Below are 12,880 nucleotides of genomic sequence, written 5' to 3'. Positions count from 1 at the left end.
CCATTTATTTCTGTCTAGAATGATGTACAAATGAGCATTCTTGCTCATTTTGCCTCCGAGATATGAGCAAAAACGGGACGGAAAACATGAAATTTTGCAATAATCTTACGCCACCCTTGCACAAAACGACAATAATTTTTCTAATTTCATACACAACAGAAGACTGTATTTTTTCTACATAACCCCCCCCACCTGAATTTAAAGCTGGACCGCCCCTGCGGCCAATGAGCCAGTGAAATTTTCCAATATACATCTTGATCATTTCGGTTAATCGTCATTTTTGCATACTCGGATTTTAAAGATCATTGCCGACCAATTCGTTCCGGCGTCCGAACGCGGGTTTGAGTACCGCATTTGTAACAGAAGATTCTCTTTAGCCATCCTGTAAGTTTGGTTCATTTGAAATAATTAAGCTTGATTTTTGAAATTTGGAAACGTATGGTATATTTTGTCTTTTTTGCATATTCAGACTTCAAAGCTCATTCCTCACTTAAGTGGGGTCAAGTCAAGGATATTCCAAGACATCTCGAAAAAAAGCTCTATTTGGTCATCGCGTAAATTTTGGTTCATATGGATGGACTTTTCGGAATGTGGAAGTTAATTTTGTTTGATACTACGGGATTAAGGGGTGGTTGACCTGCTAGTCGAATTAATTCCGGTTCGAAACGCATCAAGCCCTACCTTCGCCCTGAATGGATGCTTCACTAATTCTCCAGCTGGCACACTCCCACCCACCGAAAATATTCGCCAATTAAGTCAGCAAACAATCAAGCAGCAGCGACTTCTCTATATACTTACATAATGCATATGTGGATGTACGCCTAGAATTTTTACATCGCTTATTTATATCCCGCAGTTAAAAATACACACAGTCTAATTATATGGCGTTCAGTTTGGGCGAGCATCGCACTAAAAACGCACCGCGCTCAGAACGGTTTTCGGGAAAAGTGTGATTTTGTCGACAAAAATTGCTCTTCAACCAGACTCATCAACGATTCCAAGCAGGAAATAATGAATGTACCAGTGGTGGCAGCGAGGTGCAGCCTTGCTCGTGCCAAAATTGGTCGTGTTGCGTGGTAGGCATCGCCGCCTCTTAGTCAAAGCTATTTACAAAGCTAATTCGGGTTTTAGTGCGAGTGATTGCATCGATAATGGCACAGGCACCGCAGCTGAAACGCAGCCACAAAACGGACTTTTCCTCCGGTCCTCCGGGTGTGATAATGAGGGAGCGCAGCTTCGTGAAGGCGAGTAGAGACTCATTGAAGCGTCGCAGTCAAACGATGGCCACAATCAAAGCCGGCAAGCCCACAATGGAGATCTACAGGCCGCCAAACGTGCGCACCGACCTCCCAAATATGTCCGGGAAGTTGAATGTGCACGCAAAAGAGTTCACCATGAGCGAGTTGCAGGCCTCCAAGTCGAGCGGCAACATCCATTTGGCGATGGGATTCGAGCCGATGCCGCTCCAGCACTCCAAGTCCAGCGGCAACATTCTCAGGCACGTCAACCACGGATTCATCCCCATTCTGCCATCGGGGATGCCCCTGCCGCTCCTCCACTCCGCCTCGGCCGCCCAACTGGTCAGCGCGATGCCCAGGCCCAACTACCACCAGTACGCCCCTGAGCTGCTGGCCCATCCAGTATTCTCCGGCCAGAATCAGCCCCAGATGTTCCACCAAACCAGCTGGACGCCCAGCTTCAACCCAACGGCTGCTCCGCCGCCGTCATTGAAGCGCTCCAAAAGCTTGGGGGCTTCCGACTCGCACAACCTCATGTCCAAACTGAAAAGCATCGTCAAAGAGGACATCGACATCAAGGCATTCTCCGAAGAAGACCAAACGAACATCAAGCTGGCAATTGAAGACCCCAACCAGTTGCCCTCGAGGACCTTGATGGATCTGGTTAAGATCATCATGGAAAAGGCGGTGGAAGGGATTAAGTACAGCGAGTCCATAGCGAAGTTGTGCGTGGCCATCATTGAAGCCGAGAAGAACCAGACTTTCCTAGAGTCGCTACTGAACACCTGCCAGCAATGGTATCAGGAGCGAGACAAGATTCTGCGCGGGATCAAGGCAGGCGATGGCACCCGGTTTACGGCCTTTATGTGGTTCCTTACGGAGCTCTACGGGCTGCTGAAGCGGCAACAGCTAAAAGAGCTGCAGGAGTCGCTCCAGCCAGCGCTGGCGCTTCTTTCCGTTCTGGCCAAGTGCTGCCAGGCGTGCGTGAGCTTGCCAATCAAGTGCCTGTCTGAGACCGAGTGTTTGTTCTTTGTGTTGACGTCCATCGGACGCGATTTGGAGACGGAACTTCCTCAGCAGCTGGACCTCTTGCTGGCCAGTGTCCGGGACGGTTTTTTGGCAAGTGCAGGCTCGGCCAACGTAGGACGCACCTTACTCCAATTAATCGAGCTGCACGCCTCCAACTGGCAACTGCCCGGCTCTTCTGTGCTCTATTACTATCCTAGAATTAAATAATTTGTGCTCGGTTCTTCCAGCCAGTGAACTTTAGTCGGAATTTTATTTATTCATTGTTTGCGTGGATGGATCTAGGACATTGTTTAGTGCCTGATAATTCAAGGTGAGGGCCGCTTTCTATTTCAAGCACATTTTCATCTCCAATACCAATGTTTCTTTCAATAAACGTTTTGTCAAAACTATACATTTGCTCCCGGATTAATTCATGATCCAGTCGCTCTACGCGATGTTGCTTAGAAGCGACCAAATCCCAAAAATGTACTTATCCTCATGGCAGCAAATCGAATAAAATGTTGCCTCCGCTTTTTATGGAACGCATGTAGGTGTTCGATAAAAATTTGAATCGATTACTGCATATTAATTGAGCATTTGTCATAAGTGGCACGAACATTCTATTTTTAAATGTTAATTAATAACTTCCACTTGCTTTAGTGGGCTGCGAAGATGTAGAATTCGGCAATTTTCCACCCAACACCGAACCTGATAATCACCTAAAAATTATCAAATATCACAGCAACTAATTGAAAATTTACTCAACATTTCTAATATTCAATATACAAGTGATATTTCCGCACAATTTTATTTTTTGGAAAAAAGTATAAAGTGCAAGTTTTTACATGACAAAGTGACGTCACAGTACATAGCCCGTGATTGAGTTAATATTGACTCAAATCCCCACTAGATGTCTGCAGTGTAATCAGGATCGCGGGTAGGCCACCTATCACACTCCCATTTCTTGCAATTATTTGCTAAAAATTCGGCGATTTCATGCAAAAGAACATAACATATTTGCAATGGTAGAAAACTTTTACTTATAACCTATTTTTTTTAGGTTTGGGACAGGAACAGGGCTCGTTGGACTGCTTGTTGGATAAAAATCTACTTTCCCTGGCTAAGTTCTTTACCAATTACCGTTAGGAGACGTTTTGTTATGTTATCGAATAGTATTAACTCAAGACATTTGTTTCTATAAAAGTACATTAAGAGTGTCTTCTGTTTTATTTGTATAAAAACGGACCAACTTTGCCTCTGAATCGTTGTGTGTTTAGTAACCAATTAAGGAACTTTTGTAGTACTAAAACCCGTATTTTTAAGATTTATTAATCCTGATTTCCTCAACACCTGTATAATAAAGTAATACCTGTCGATGTTGTGATATTCCAAAGAAAAACGCCGCTGACATCAGCCTTTAAAATACATTTATGGTACCATTTGCTTTCTGTTAACAGTTTCCGTAACTTTGCTAAATAAAGTGTTGCGCATAAAATTTATTCATTGCAGTTATTTCTGTATGAAACATTCAACGTGAAATGATGATGCATTTTTTTATCTCGTTCGTCTCAGCGTTTACAGATTGTTATTATTACTGCTATGGGATGGGGAACAATATTTTTAACAAAGATATTTAATTCTTATTTGGATTTTTAGGTTTTTGCAGTCTAGACGTTTTCCTTGAGTATTGATTTTTAATTGTATATTACTTAATTATCCAAACTTTTTTGACAAAAATTTCAGTTTCAAATTAAAAATATATTTTTTCTTTTAAGCTTAAACTTGTTTCTTATTCATTGATCTTTAATTCAACTTGTGATTTTTTAGAATTCCGCTTTACTTCGGCTACAGTTTATAATTAAATTTTTATCTTAAAATTCCAACTGATTCTAACGGTGGTCTCAAGAAAAAAATCCGTTTGGCAACGTCGAGTAGGTTTTGTTATGTGTCAAAAGTGATATTTCATGTCAGATGTCAGCCAGATGTTATCAGTTTCAATCTTTATCGATGGATGTTATCCTTTATCCTACCTAAGTGGTATTTTCTCTGCTATTTTCGCCAGCCTCAAAAAAAGCTAGTCAAATTCCTTGTGCCCATACCGTTCAAGTGGGGCTGAAAATTCGTTCCTCAAACAGTTGCTACCAGTTGTCACCATTTTTGCTCCCGAGTTTATTAACGATCTAAAGGTAGGTGTCCTCCTAGTAAACATAACAGTAGTTTACTATATTATTTTTATTTACGAGTCGATTTCATGTAACTGTTTCGTGTTGCTCCCACTTGCTGAATGTTTAGACGAATTAGGGGCAGTCAAAATACAGAATTGGACTCATTGTCAGTGTAGAATCAAGCGCAAGGTTTACTTTATTCAGGACTTATTGATTACCTTTTCGTGACCGTAAAATGAGTTATTAGCGGATTCGGGCTCGTTTGAACAGTTTAGGGGCGCTTGCGAGTGGCTAGACCACATAAACTGGTACTTTTAGAATAAATCCTATCGTATCTAAGTTGGCGTTCATTCACAGATTGATTCGGTGTGGGGTTGGGCGTCACCGCCCTTACGAATTCAGTTTACATCGCATTCGCGAACCCCCATCCGAATGGGCGAATCCACAGGGGGCGACCGATCTTCGTCGCCTCCCCGACTAACCCACACCTCGGACAAACATCCGAAAAACACCCTTACCGAACTGAACCTGCTTCGTCGCCATCGGGAGCTATGCGATGTGGTTCTCAATGTGGGTGGACGAAAGATTTTTGCCCACCGGGTGATTTTGAGCGCCTGCAGTCCATATTTCCGCGCCATGTTCACTGGAGAATTGGCTGAATCGCGACAGACTGAAGTTACCATTAGAGACATCGATGAACTAGCCATGGACTTACTGATTGGTAAGAGGCCTGCGACAATTTCGTGGTTAACTGGTCATAATTGAGATTTGATGATGTTTCCAGACTTTTGCTATACATCGCACATTGTGGTGGAAGAGTCCAATGTGCAAATGCTGCTGCCCGCCGCCTGCCTTTTGCAGCTGACTGAAATCCAAGACGTCTGCTGCGAGTTTCTAAAGACGCAATTGGATGCCACCAACTGTCTGGGCATCAGAGCATTTGCAGACACCCATTCGTGCCGCGAGCTGTTGCGAGTAGCTGATAAATTCACGTATCATAAGTTCCCGGAAGTTATGGAAACGGAGGAATACATGCTGCTGCCTGTGGCCCAACTAGTAGACATAATCGCCAGCGACGAATTGAACGTGAGAACCGAGGAGCAAGTCTTCAATGCGGTGATGAATTGGGTGAAATTCAACGTGGCGGATCGCCGGCAACATCTTGCCTCGGTTCTGCAACATGTCAGACTGCCGCTGTTGAGTCCGAAATTTCTTGTTGGAACGGTGGGGTCCGATCTACTGGTTAGATCGGATGAGACTTGCCGCGATCTAGTGGACGAGGCCAAGAATTATCTGCTGCTGCCACAGGAAAGGCCATTGATGCAAGGCCCGCGGACCAGACCGAGAAAGCCGAGCCGGAGAGGCGAAATTTTGTTTGCTGTAGGCGGTTGGTGCAGTGGCGACGCCATTGCTTCAGTGGAGAAGTTCGATCCCCAAACCATGGAATGGAAAATGGTGGCGTCGATGAGCAAAAGAAGATGCGGCGTCGGAGTGGCTGTTTTGAACGACTTGCTCTATGCTGTGGGCGGTCATGACGGTCAAAGCTACTTGAACAGCATAGAGCGATACGATCCGCAGACCGACCAATGGGCATGCGACGTTGCCCCGACCACGTCATGCCGCACCAGCGTGGGAGTAGCGGTGCTAGATAACTTGCTCTATGCGGTGGGAGGTCAGGACGGAGTCCAATGTCTCAACCACGTGGAAAGGTACGATCCAAAGGACAACAAATGGTGCAAAATCGCTCCGATGACTACAAGAAGGTTGGGAGTGGGCGTAGCAGTGCTGGGGGGCTATCTGTATGCAATCGGAGGCTCCGACGGTCAATCGCCTCTAAACACCGTGGAAAGATACGACCCGCGCCACAACAAGTGGACGCTGGTTAGCCCCATGTCCACACGAAGAAAACATCTGGGATGCGCAGTGTTCAACAACTTGATCTATGCAGTGGGAGGCAGGGATGACTGCATGGAATTGAGCAGCGCGGAAAGATACAATCCGCAAACTAACACCTGGAGCCCCATTGTGGCGATGTCATCGCGAAGAAGTGGCGTTGGCTTGACAGTGGTTAATGGCCAGCTTTATGCAGTGGGCGGCTTTGATGGCACGGCCTATTTGAAGACTATCGAGTTCTACGACGCAGAGCAGAATCAGTGGCGGCTGTGCGGCTCAATGAACTACCGCCGCCTGGGCGGAGGAGTCGGTGTAATGCGCTATCCACAAACGGAGAATCGGATCTGGTAGTTTTTGTTTTTGTTGACGCCACATTTCCTGTACTTTTAAGGTGAGGTTTGGGTTAAGTTTATCCGCGATTAAGCCCAAACATCAACTAGACCAGCAGCTGAGTCGGTGCCATTTAAATTAATCACTGATTAAAGATTTCAGGCATTTCGGAGGACCGGCTGCACCCTGGTGGCGTCAATTTGTGTACATAATAATTTCGCGTAATAAGATATGATCCAATCATATTAGGCAACAGTTAATCTAGAGAGCTGGCTACTAGTTAATGAGCGCTCCCCATTTAAAATGCGCTTTTGTAGGGAAAATAGGGATTTTCTAGATAAGGACCTTACATACGGTTGTACGCAGTGTTTTTGGCTGAATTAGTGATCCTATTTCAATTTTCTCCAAAGAGTATGAAAACGTGTGTGTGTATGTATATACGTATACGGTTAGAGTCAAGTGTATGCTTGCTTTAATTTAGTCCCAATTTTGAGAGCACCAAACTTCTTCTAACAAAAATGTATTTTGCTTGAGATGATGTTATTTATATATTTTTGTGTTATGTGTGTTGTTTGCGTGGATAATTATTATAAAAATTATAATTTTTTTTAGTGTGACGAGATGTTTATTTACTGCCCCATTCAAACTTGTTTTTTTATGAAACATCCAATTTTAGGCGCGCTTCGTATTTGAGTTTTGACTGGCTTATTGCAAAGTGATAACATTCAAATTACAACACGTTCAATAGGAGAGTTTTTGCTTGGCTCCTTAGAATTGAAGAATTTGTGTAGAAATCGTCAAAACTAAATAAATAAGGCTTTCTGATGTAAATAACCAAGATTGAAGATAATCACTTGTAGTAGCTTCCAAATCCTTTAATAGAGCACTGATTGTGAACAACTCTGTACATATGTTTGCTGAATTATCTACTTAGTAACGTGGGGACTTGACGGGCCCATTGCGACAGTTTCCTTCTTAAACGCACTATAATCCAATCAGGGAATTAAGTGACACTACAAAGCGCTCACAATTACTTAATTTCTTGCCGAGTTCTGACTAAGGCACAAATGGAATAATGCTGAACTACATATTAAACACACTCGCACAACTTAGAGCGGGGAAATCCCCGCGAAGCTCGAGCAGCTACACACAACTAGATCATTAAGTACCGCGATACTTAAAAGCACTTGAGAGTTTGAAAATTTGCGAGATCACACTTCCTTTTCGTAAACCTGTTCGGGAATGCACATGAACAATTTGGCGCAACTGTCGTTGAAATCATCGAACAGCTGCTGCAGCCATCTGGGCTTGTTCTTCCAGCCGATAGTCACCATATAGACGGGAATTCCCAGCAGAATAATGGCCAGCCCCACTCCAACTTCCACCGGGGTTTCGTAGCAGGGGAAGATCACCAAAAAGGCGCAGATTATGAAGAAAGTGATGGGCAGTGCATAGTTCACTTTGATTGGCCTGGTGGCGTTGGGCAAAGTGTAGCGCATGTAGAGCAGCCCCAACACGCTGATTGTGATGAAAAGAGCTTCGACGAACTGGACGTAGTTAATCAGCACGTAGACGTCGCCAGCAATTAGGAGAACCAGCGTAATGAAGCACTAGAAAAAAACATTTTATCGCAGTTTTTTGAGAGTTTTCCAAAAAATACCATGAATATCAGCGATGGGACTGGCGTCAGTCTTTTGACGTCGATCAGGGAGATGGCTCGGGGCAGATGCCCGTCGCGGGCTCCAACGAAAAAGAGACGCGACGAAGCGTAAATGGCCCCATTCAACGAGCCAAAGGTGGCACATGCGACGAACACTGGCATGAGGAAGGAGGCGAAGCCCAGCATTTTATCCCCAAAGGTGATTGCCACTGCATCCGAGGCCAAAATATCATTCCGGCTCAAAACCGTAAAATATGCCACATTGGTAACCACATAGATGATCGTCACCATGGGCATGGAGATGCAAATCGCTCGTGGAAGATTCCTGGAAATATTTTAGCTGAAGTATCAGGAACACACATCTTCGTTCTTCCCGCAAGATTTACCTGTAGGGATTCTTCAGTTCTTCAGTAACGTAGTTCAAGTAGTTCCACCCAGAATAAGAAAACAGTCCACTGTAGAACGAAAGCGCTATATGGGATGGATCCCAATTGGTTCCATCCATCGGCGCCTGGAAGTTCTCCGAATGACCGGTGAACAGATGCACTAAACCCGCGATGACGATGATGAGCAAAGCGAAAATTTTGGTCGCCGTGAATGTATCGGTCACTCTGGTCACCCACCTAAAATTTCAAGTTGAAAATAGGAAAGAACGCACCAATTTCAGAACAACTTAAATAAAATGGAATTTTAAGTAATGCGGCAATGGTTATGTGCACCTTGAAGAATCTAAAAATATGTCGAATGCTGAAACCCCCGAGGCTCTATGTCGCAATGGAATGAAAAAAATCGTACTTACTTGACATTATAGCAATTAATTAAAGTGAGTCCGCAAATGGTGGCGGCGGCAACGAGCCTCACAGCCTCAATGGGGGCCTTGCAGTCGCCCCAGAAGGGCTGAATAATGTATTGGGAGAAAGTCATGGCAGTGATGGCATTTCCAGTGGGGACTAAAATGAAAAGAGCCACCCAAAGGTAGAGGAAGGCGGGCAAAGATCCAAACGCCTCCATAATATAGGCATAATCGCCGCCTGATTTTGGTATCATTGTACCTGGAAATCATAATCATCCTCCATCATCTATCTGTAATTAGTCATCATTAAATGCCTAAATATAGTTATGCCGCAATATGCATTGTTGATTTTTCTTCGGAAATTAGGTACATTAGAACAAGGGCGGATCCAGCAGGGGGTCATGGGGGTCATGACCCCCCCCCCCCATTCAATTCTCTATCCAACGATGCCAAATCGCATTCTGTGGCTCGAATGGTTCTTGAGAAATTTCGAAAAAAGCAGCGTCATGTTTAAGTGGATTTTGCAACTCAAAAAAAACCACGCAGATCTAAAACTTCTTGAATTCAAGCATTTTTTTGAGAAAACTGCCAACATTTCCTTATCGATGGTTCACTTTCTAAAAAGGCTCTTTATCTCTAGAATGATTTACAAATGAGCGTTCTTGCTCATTTTGTGTCCGAGATATGAGCAAAAACGGGACGGAAAACATGGAATTTTGGCATAATCTTGCACCTAAGTGTCTAATATTCAAATTTCGCTTTCTGGGTCAAAACTACGCGAATTTCCTCACTCACGTTGTGACGACTGAATCGAGTTTTCAATTCTCGATCCAACGATGCCAAAACGAACTCTGTGGCTCGAATGGTTCTTGAAAAACTTCGAAAAAAGCAGCGTCATGTTCAAGTGGATTTTGCAACAAAAAAAAACCACGCAAATCTAAAACTTCCAGAATTCAAGCCTTTTTTGAGAAAACTGCAAACATTGCCCCATCCATGGTTCACTTTCTAAAAAGGCCATTTATTTATGTCTAGAATGATGTACAAATGAGCGTTCTTGCTCATTTTGCCTCCAAGATATGAGCAAAAACGGGACGGAAAACATGAAATTTTGGCATAGTCTTGATCCTAAGTGTTTCATATTGAAATTTCGCTTTCTGTGTCAAAACTACTCGAATTTCCTCACTAACGTTGTTACGACTGAATCGACTTTTCAATTCTCTATCCAACGATGCCAAAACGAATTCTGTGCAACGGGACGGAAAACATGAAATTTTGCAATAATCTTGCGCCACCCTTGCACAAAACGACGATTATTTTTCTAATTTCATAGATAACATAAGACTGTATTTTTTCTACATAACCCCCCTCCCCCCTTAATTTTAAGCTGGATCCGCCCCTGCATTAGAATCACATGGAATATTATTCATTTGTAGCCGCAACATATTAACAAGCCATTTCCTAATGGAAAGATGATTAACTGCCGATTGCTCACAGTAGTACACCTTTTAAGTGGTTTTCAGTTTTCGTATGATCGATAATCAGGACGTTTTTTTTTATTTCGATGCATAGCTTTCGACTTAAAGAAACGCTTCCGTACTCATAAATAGGCACTCCATGGCCATAGATTAAAGGCGTAGTCTTTGGTCAATTTTAAGTCGAAAATCCTTTACACATTTTCGCCAAAACGCAATCGTTAACGGGTTTTATGGACAGCGGCGGTGCGGGTCTTGCACAATCTTACAAATTGCTTTAAATTTTTTTAGCGGTCAGGAAAAGCTCGGCACAACTTTTTAATTTTTGAAGAAAGTCTAATACGCTTGTTGTGCTGATCCGTTCGGGCACGACACTGATTTTACCGAAGAAAAAAACGTCCAAACCGTCGGAATTTACACCGGAATTATTTTTTTCTATTTTTTCATAATTTTAATTTAACCTTTGCAGTGTGAATACAGCGTGCTTCAATTCAGAGTAGGGGAGATATGGACGGTTGAAAGGAATAAATGGCGCAATTGTTTGCCGCAAGCCCTCTGCTAATATTTGTCTATCAAACATATGTAAATGCGGTTTGTTACACATAAAACAGCTCGTAAATATGCAAAGAAAGTGCCTAAAAAAGCAGCGTTATGTTCAAGTGGATTTTGCAACTCAAAAAAAAATCACGCAAATCTAAAACTTCTTAAATTCAAGCATTTTTTGAGAAAAATGATTTTAATTTAACCTTTGCAGTGTGAATATAGCGTGTTTCAATTCAGAGTAGGGGAGATATGGACGGTTGAAAGGAATAAATGGCGCAATTGTTTGCAGCAAGCCCCCTGCTAATATTTGTCTATCAAACATATGTAAATGCGGTTTGTTACACATAAAACAGCTCGTAAATATGCAAAGAAAGTGCCTATAATGCGAGTGAACGATCCGACTTAAATTTACATGTTAAGTACGGTGGCATAGAACATAACCGGATGGTTGAACAGTCTGACGCAACATGTGCTCTGGTCAACATATGAACTGAAATTAGAGTTTACCTAACTCCGCATAGCACAACGCTCCCAGCATGGACAGTATCCCGGACAGGATCCAGACGACGATGGCCATTCCCATCGATCCCGAATACTTCAGCACACCCTTTGGGGACACAAAGATGCCAGAACCGATTATAACACCCACGATAATGGCAACGCCATCCAGCAACGTTAATTCCTTTTTCATCTTGAACCGTCCCTCGGAGGAAGTTTCACCCGACGCTCCCTTTTCCTTCGGCTTCGACATGGTCGCTCACTGGTCAGTTATAAAAAATGCCTTTTCGGATTGAACGCAATTTGAACGAGACCATGCCGCACCGTCTCACCACCACCACGTGTTTCGAAACGACGCACGAAACATCTAGCGACATAACTGGTATACCCAATACCGGTCCTACTACTACGTAGGTACGCTACCTCTACCTATTGTGGTTGAACAAGTGGGCCCCTCTTTTCCGAACAATTGAATTACGACCTAATAGAGAGCTCTCTTACCGGGTGTTCTAGGTCAAGTGCCCTTTTAACTAACGGCACAGTGTAAGTGCAAGCACAAGTCCCCAGCATTTTCCATTATAGTGCCAGGTGGGTTACAGAGTGACCCCAACATGATTGTCTATATTGTATTATTGTCTTTAACTAATAATTAGTTCGATTTGAAGGCTCTAAAAACGGTGCTTTGCTTTGCGCTTTCGACTGTTTTAAAATTCATTTGAACAACGTGAATGGAATAATGTTATTTTTTCAGCCATACTTTTATTTGGTTGGTGCCTTAATCATTTAATGAATTTAAAAATATTATTACGATTTTTGCACACAATCATCTCTTCAATTTTAATGTTAATACGGGACACTTTTACATCGATGCCAAAACGAATTATGTGGCTCGAATGGTTCTTGAGAAACTTCGAAAAAAGCATCATCATGTTCAAGTGGATTTTGCAACTCAAAGAAAACCACGCAAATCTAAAACTTCTTGAATTCAAGAATTTTTTGAGAAAAATGCCAACATTTGCTTATCGATGGTTCGCTTTCTAAAAAGGCCAATTATTTCGGTCTAGAATGATGTGCAAATGAGCGTTCTTGCTCATTTTGCCTCCGAGAAATGAGCAAAAACGGGCCGGAAAACATGAAATTTTGGCAGAATCTTGAACCTAAGTGTTTGATATTCAAATTTCGCTATCTGGGCCAAAACTACTCGAATTTCCTCACTCACGTTGTTACGACTGAATCGAGTTTTCAATTCTCTATCCAACGATGCCAAAACGAATTCTGTG

At 43.0% G+C, this 12,880-nt stretch overlaps 3 protein-coding genes across 3 annotated transcripts; 2 read left to right on the top strand and 1 right to left on the bottom strand.

Annotated features, from left to right (window-relative positions):
• Window positions 1-452: 452 nt before the first annotated feature.
• Window positions 453-3,745, top strand: LOC109537445 (CBP80/20-dependent translation initiation factor). Its single transcript, XM_019904180.2, has 2 exons — window positions 453-2,577; window positions 3,307-3,745. The coding sequence occupies exon 1, from the start codon at window positions 1,152-1,154 to the stop codon at window positions 2,472-2,474; it is 1,323 nt and encodes a 440-aa protein (XP_019759739.1). The 5' UTR covers window positions 453-1,151; the 3' UTR covers window positions 2,475-2,577; window positions 3,307-3,745.
• Window positions 3,746-4,195: 450 nt separating this feature from the next.
• Window positions 4,196-7,251, top strand: LOC109537443 (kelch-like protein diablo). The gene is made up of 3 exons (XM_019904178.2): window positions 4,196-4,432; window positions 4,769-5,132; window positions 5,196-7,251. The coding sequence occupies exons 2-3, from the start codon at window positions 4,844-4,846 to the stop codon at window positions 6,653-6,655; spliced, it is 1,749 nt and encodes a 582-aa protein (XP_019759737.1). The 5' UTR covers window positions 4,196-4,432; window positions 4,769-4,843; the 3' UTR covers window positions 6,656-7,251.
• Window positions 7,252-7,494: 243 nt separating this feature from the next.
• Window positions 7,495-12,280, bottom strand: LOC109537444 (large neutral amino acids transporter small subunit 1). Its single transcript, XM_019904179.2, has 5 exons — window positions 11,610-12,280; window positions 9,094-9,346; window positions 8,681-8,917; window positions 8,295-8,619; window positions 7,495-8,244 (listed from the first exon to the last, which is right to left on the bottom strand). Exons 1-5 carry the CDS (start codon window positions 11,851-11,853, stop codon window positions 7,846-7,848), a joined length of 1,458 nt encoding a protein of 485 aa, XP_019759738.1. The 5' UTR covers window positions 11,854-12,280; the 3' UTR covers window positions 7,495-7,845.
• Between the last annotated feature and the right edge of the window lie 600 nt (window positions 12,281-12,880).

The sequence above is a fragment of the Dendroctonus ponderosae genome, unplaced genomic scaffold, assembly GCF_020466585.1.
Source record: "Dendroctonus ponderosae isolate FM_Combo_2020 unplaced genomic scaffold, Dpon_F_20191213v2 Dpon_F_20191213_3, whole genome shotgun sequence".
Lineage (NCBI taxonomy): Eukaryota > Metazoa > Arthropoda > Insecta > Coleoptera > Curculionidae > Dendroctonus > Dendroctonus ponderosae.
This window is presented reverse-complemented; position numbering and strand designations above follow the sequence as displayed.

Excerpts from the sequence above, each read along its gene's own strand:
- LOC109537445 (XM_019904180.2), top strand. The coding sequence starts at position 1,152 with ATGGCACAGGCACCGCAGCTGAAACGCAGCCACAAAACGGACTTTTCC.
- LOC109537443 (XM_019904178.2), top strand. The coding sequence starts at position 4,844 with ATGGGCGAATCCACAGGGGGCGACCGATCTTCGTCGCCTCCCCGACTA. Across the intron at positions 5,133-5,195 it reads AGCCATGGACTTACTGATTG|ACTTTTGCTATACATCGCAC; the intron begins GTAAGAGGCCTG and ends TGATGTTTCCAG.
- LOC109537444 (XM_019904179.2), bottom strand. The coding sequence starts at position 11,853 with ATGTCGAAGCCGAAGGAAAAGGGAGCGTCGGGTGAAACTTCCTCCGAG. Across the intron at positions 9,347-11,609 it reads GTTGTGCTATGCGGAGTTAG|GTACAATGATACCAAAATCA; the intron begins GTAAACTCTAAT and ends TATGATTTCCAG. Across the intron at positions 8,620-8,680 it reads GAACTGAAGAATCCCTACAG|GAATCTTCCACGAGCGATTT; the intron begins GTAAATCTTGCG and ends AAATATTTCCAG.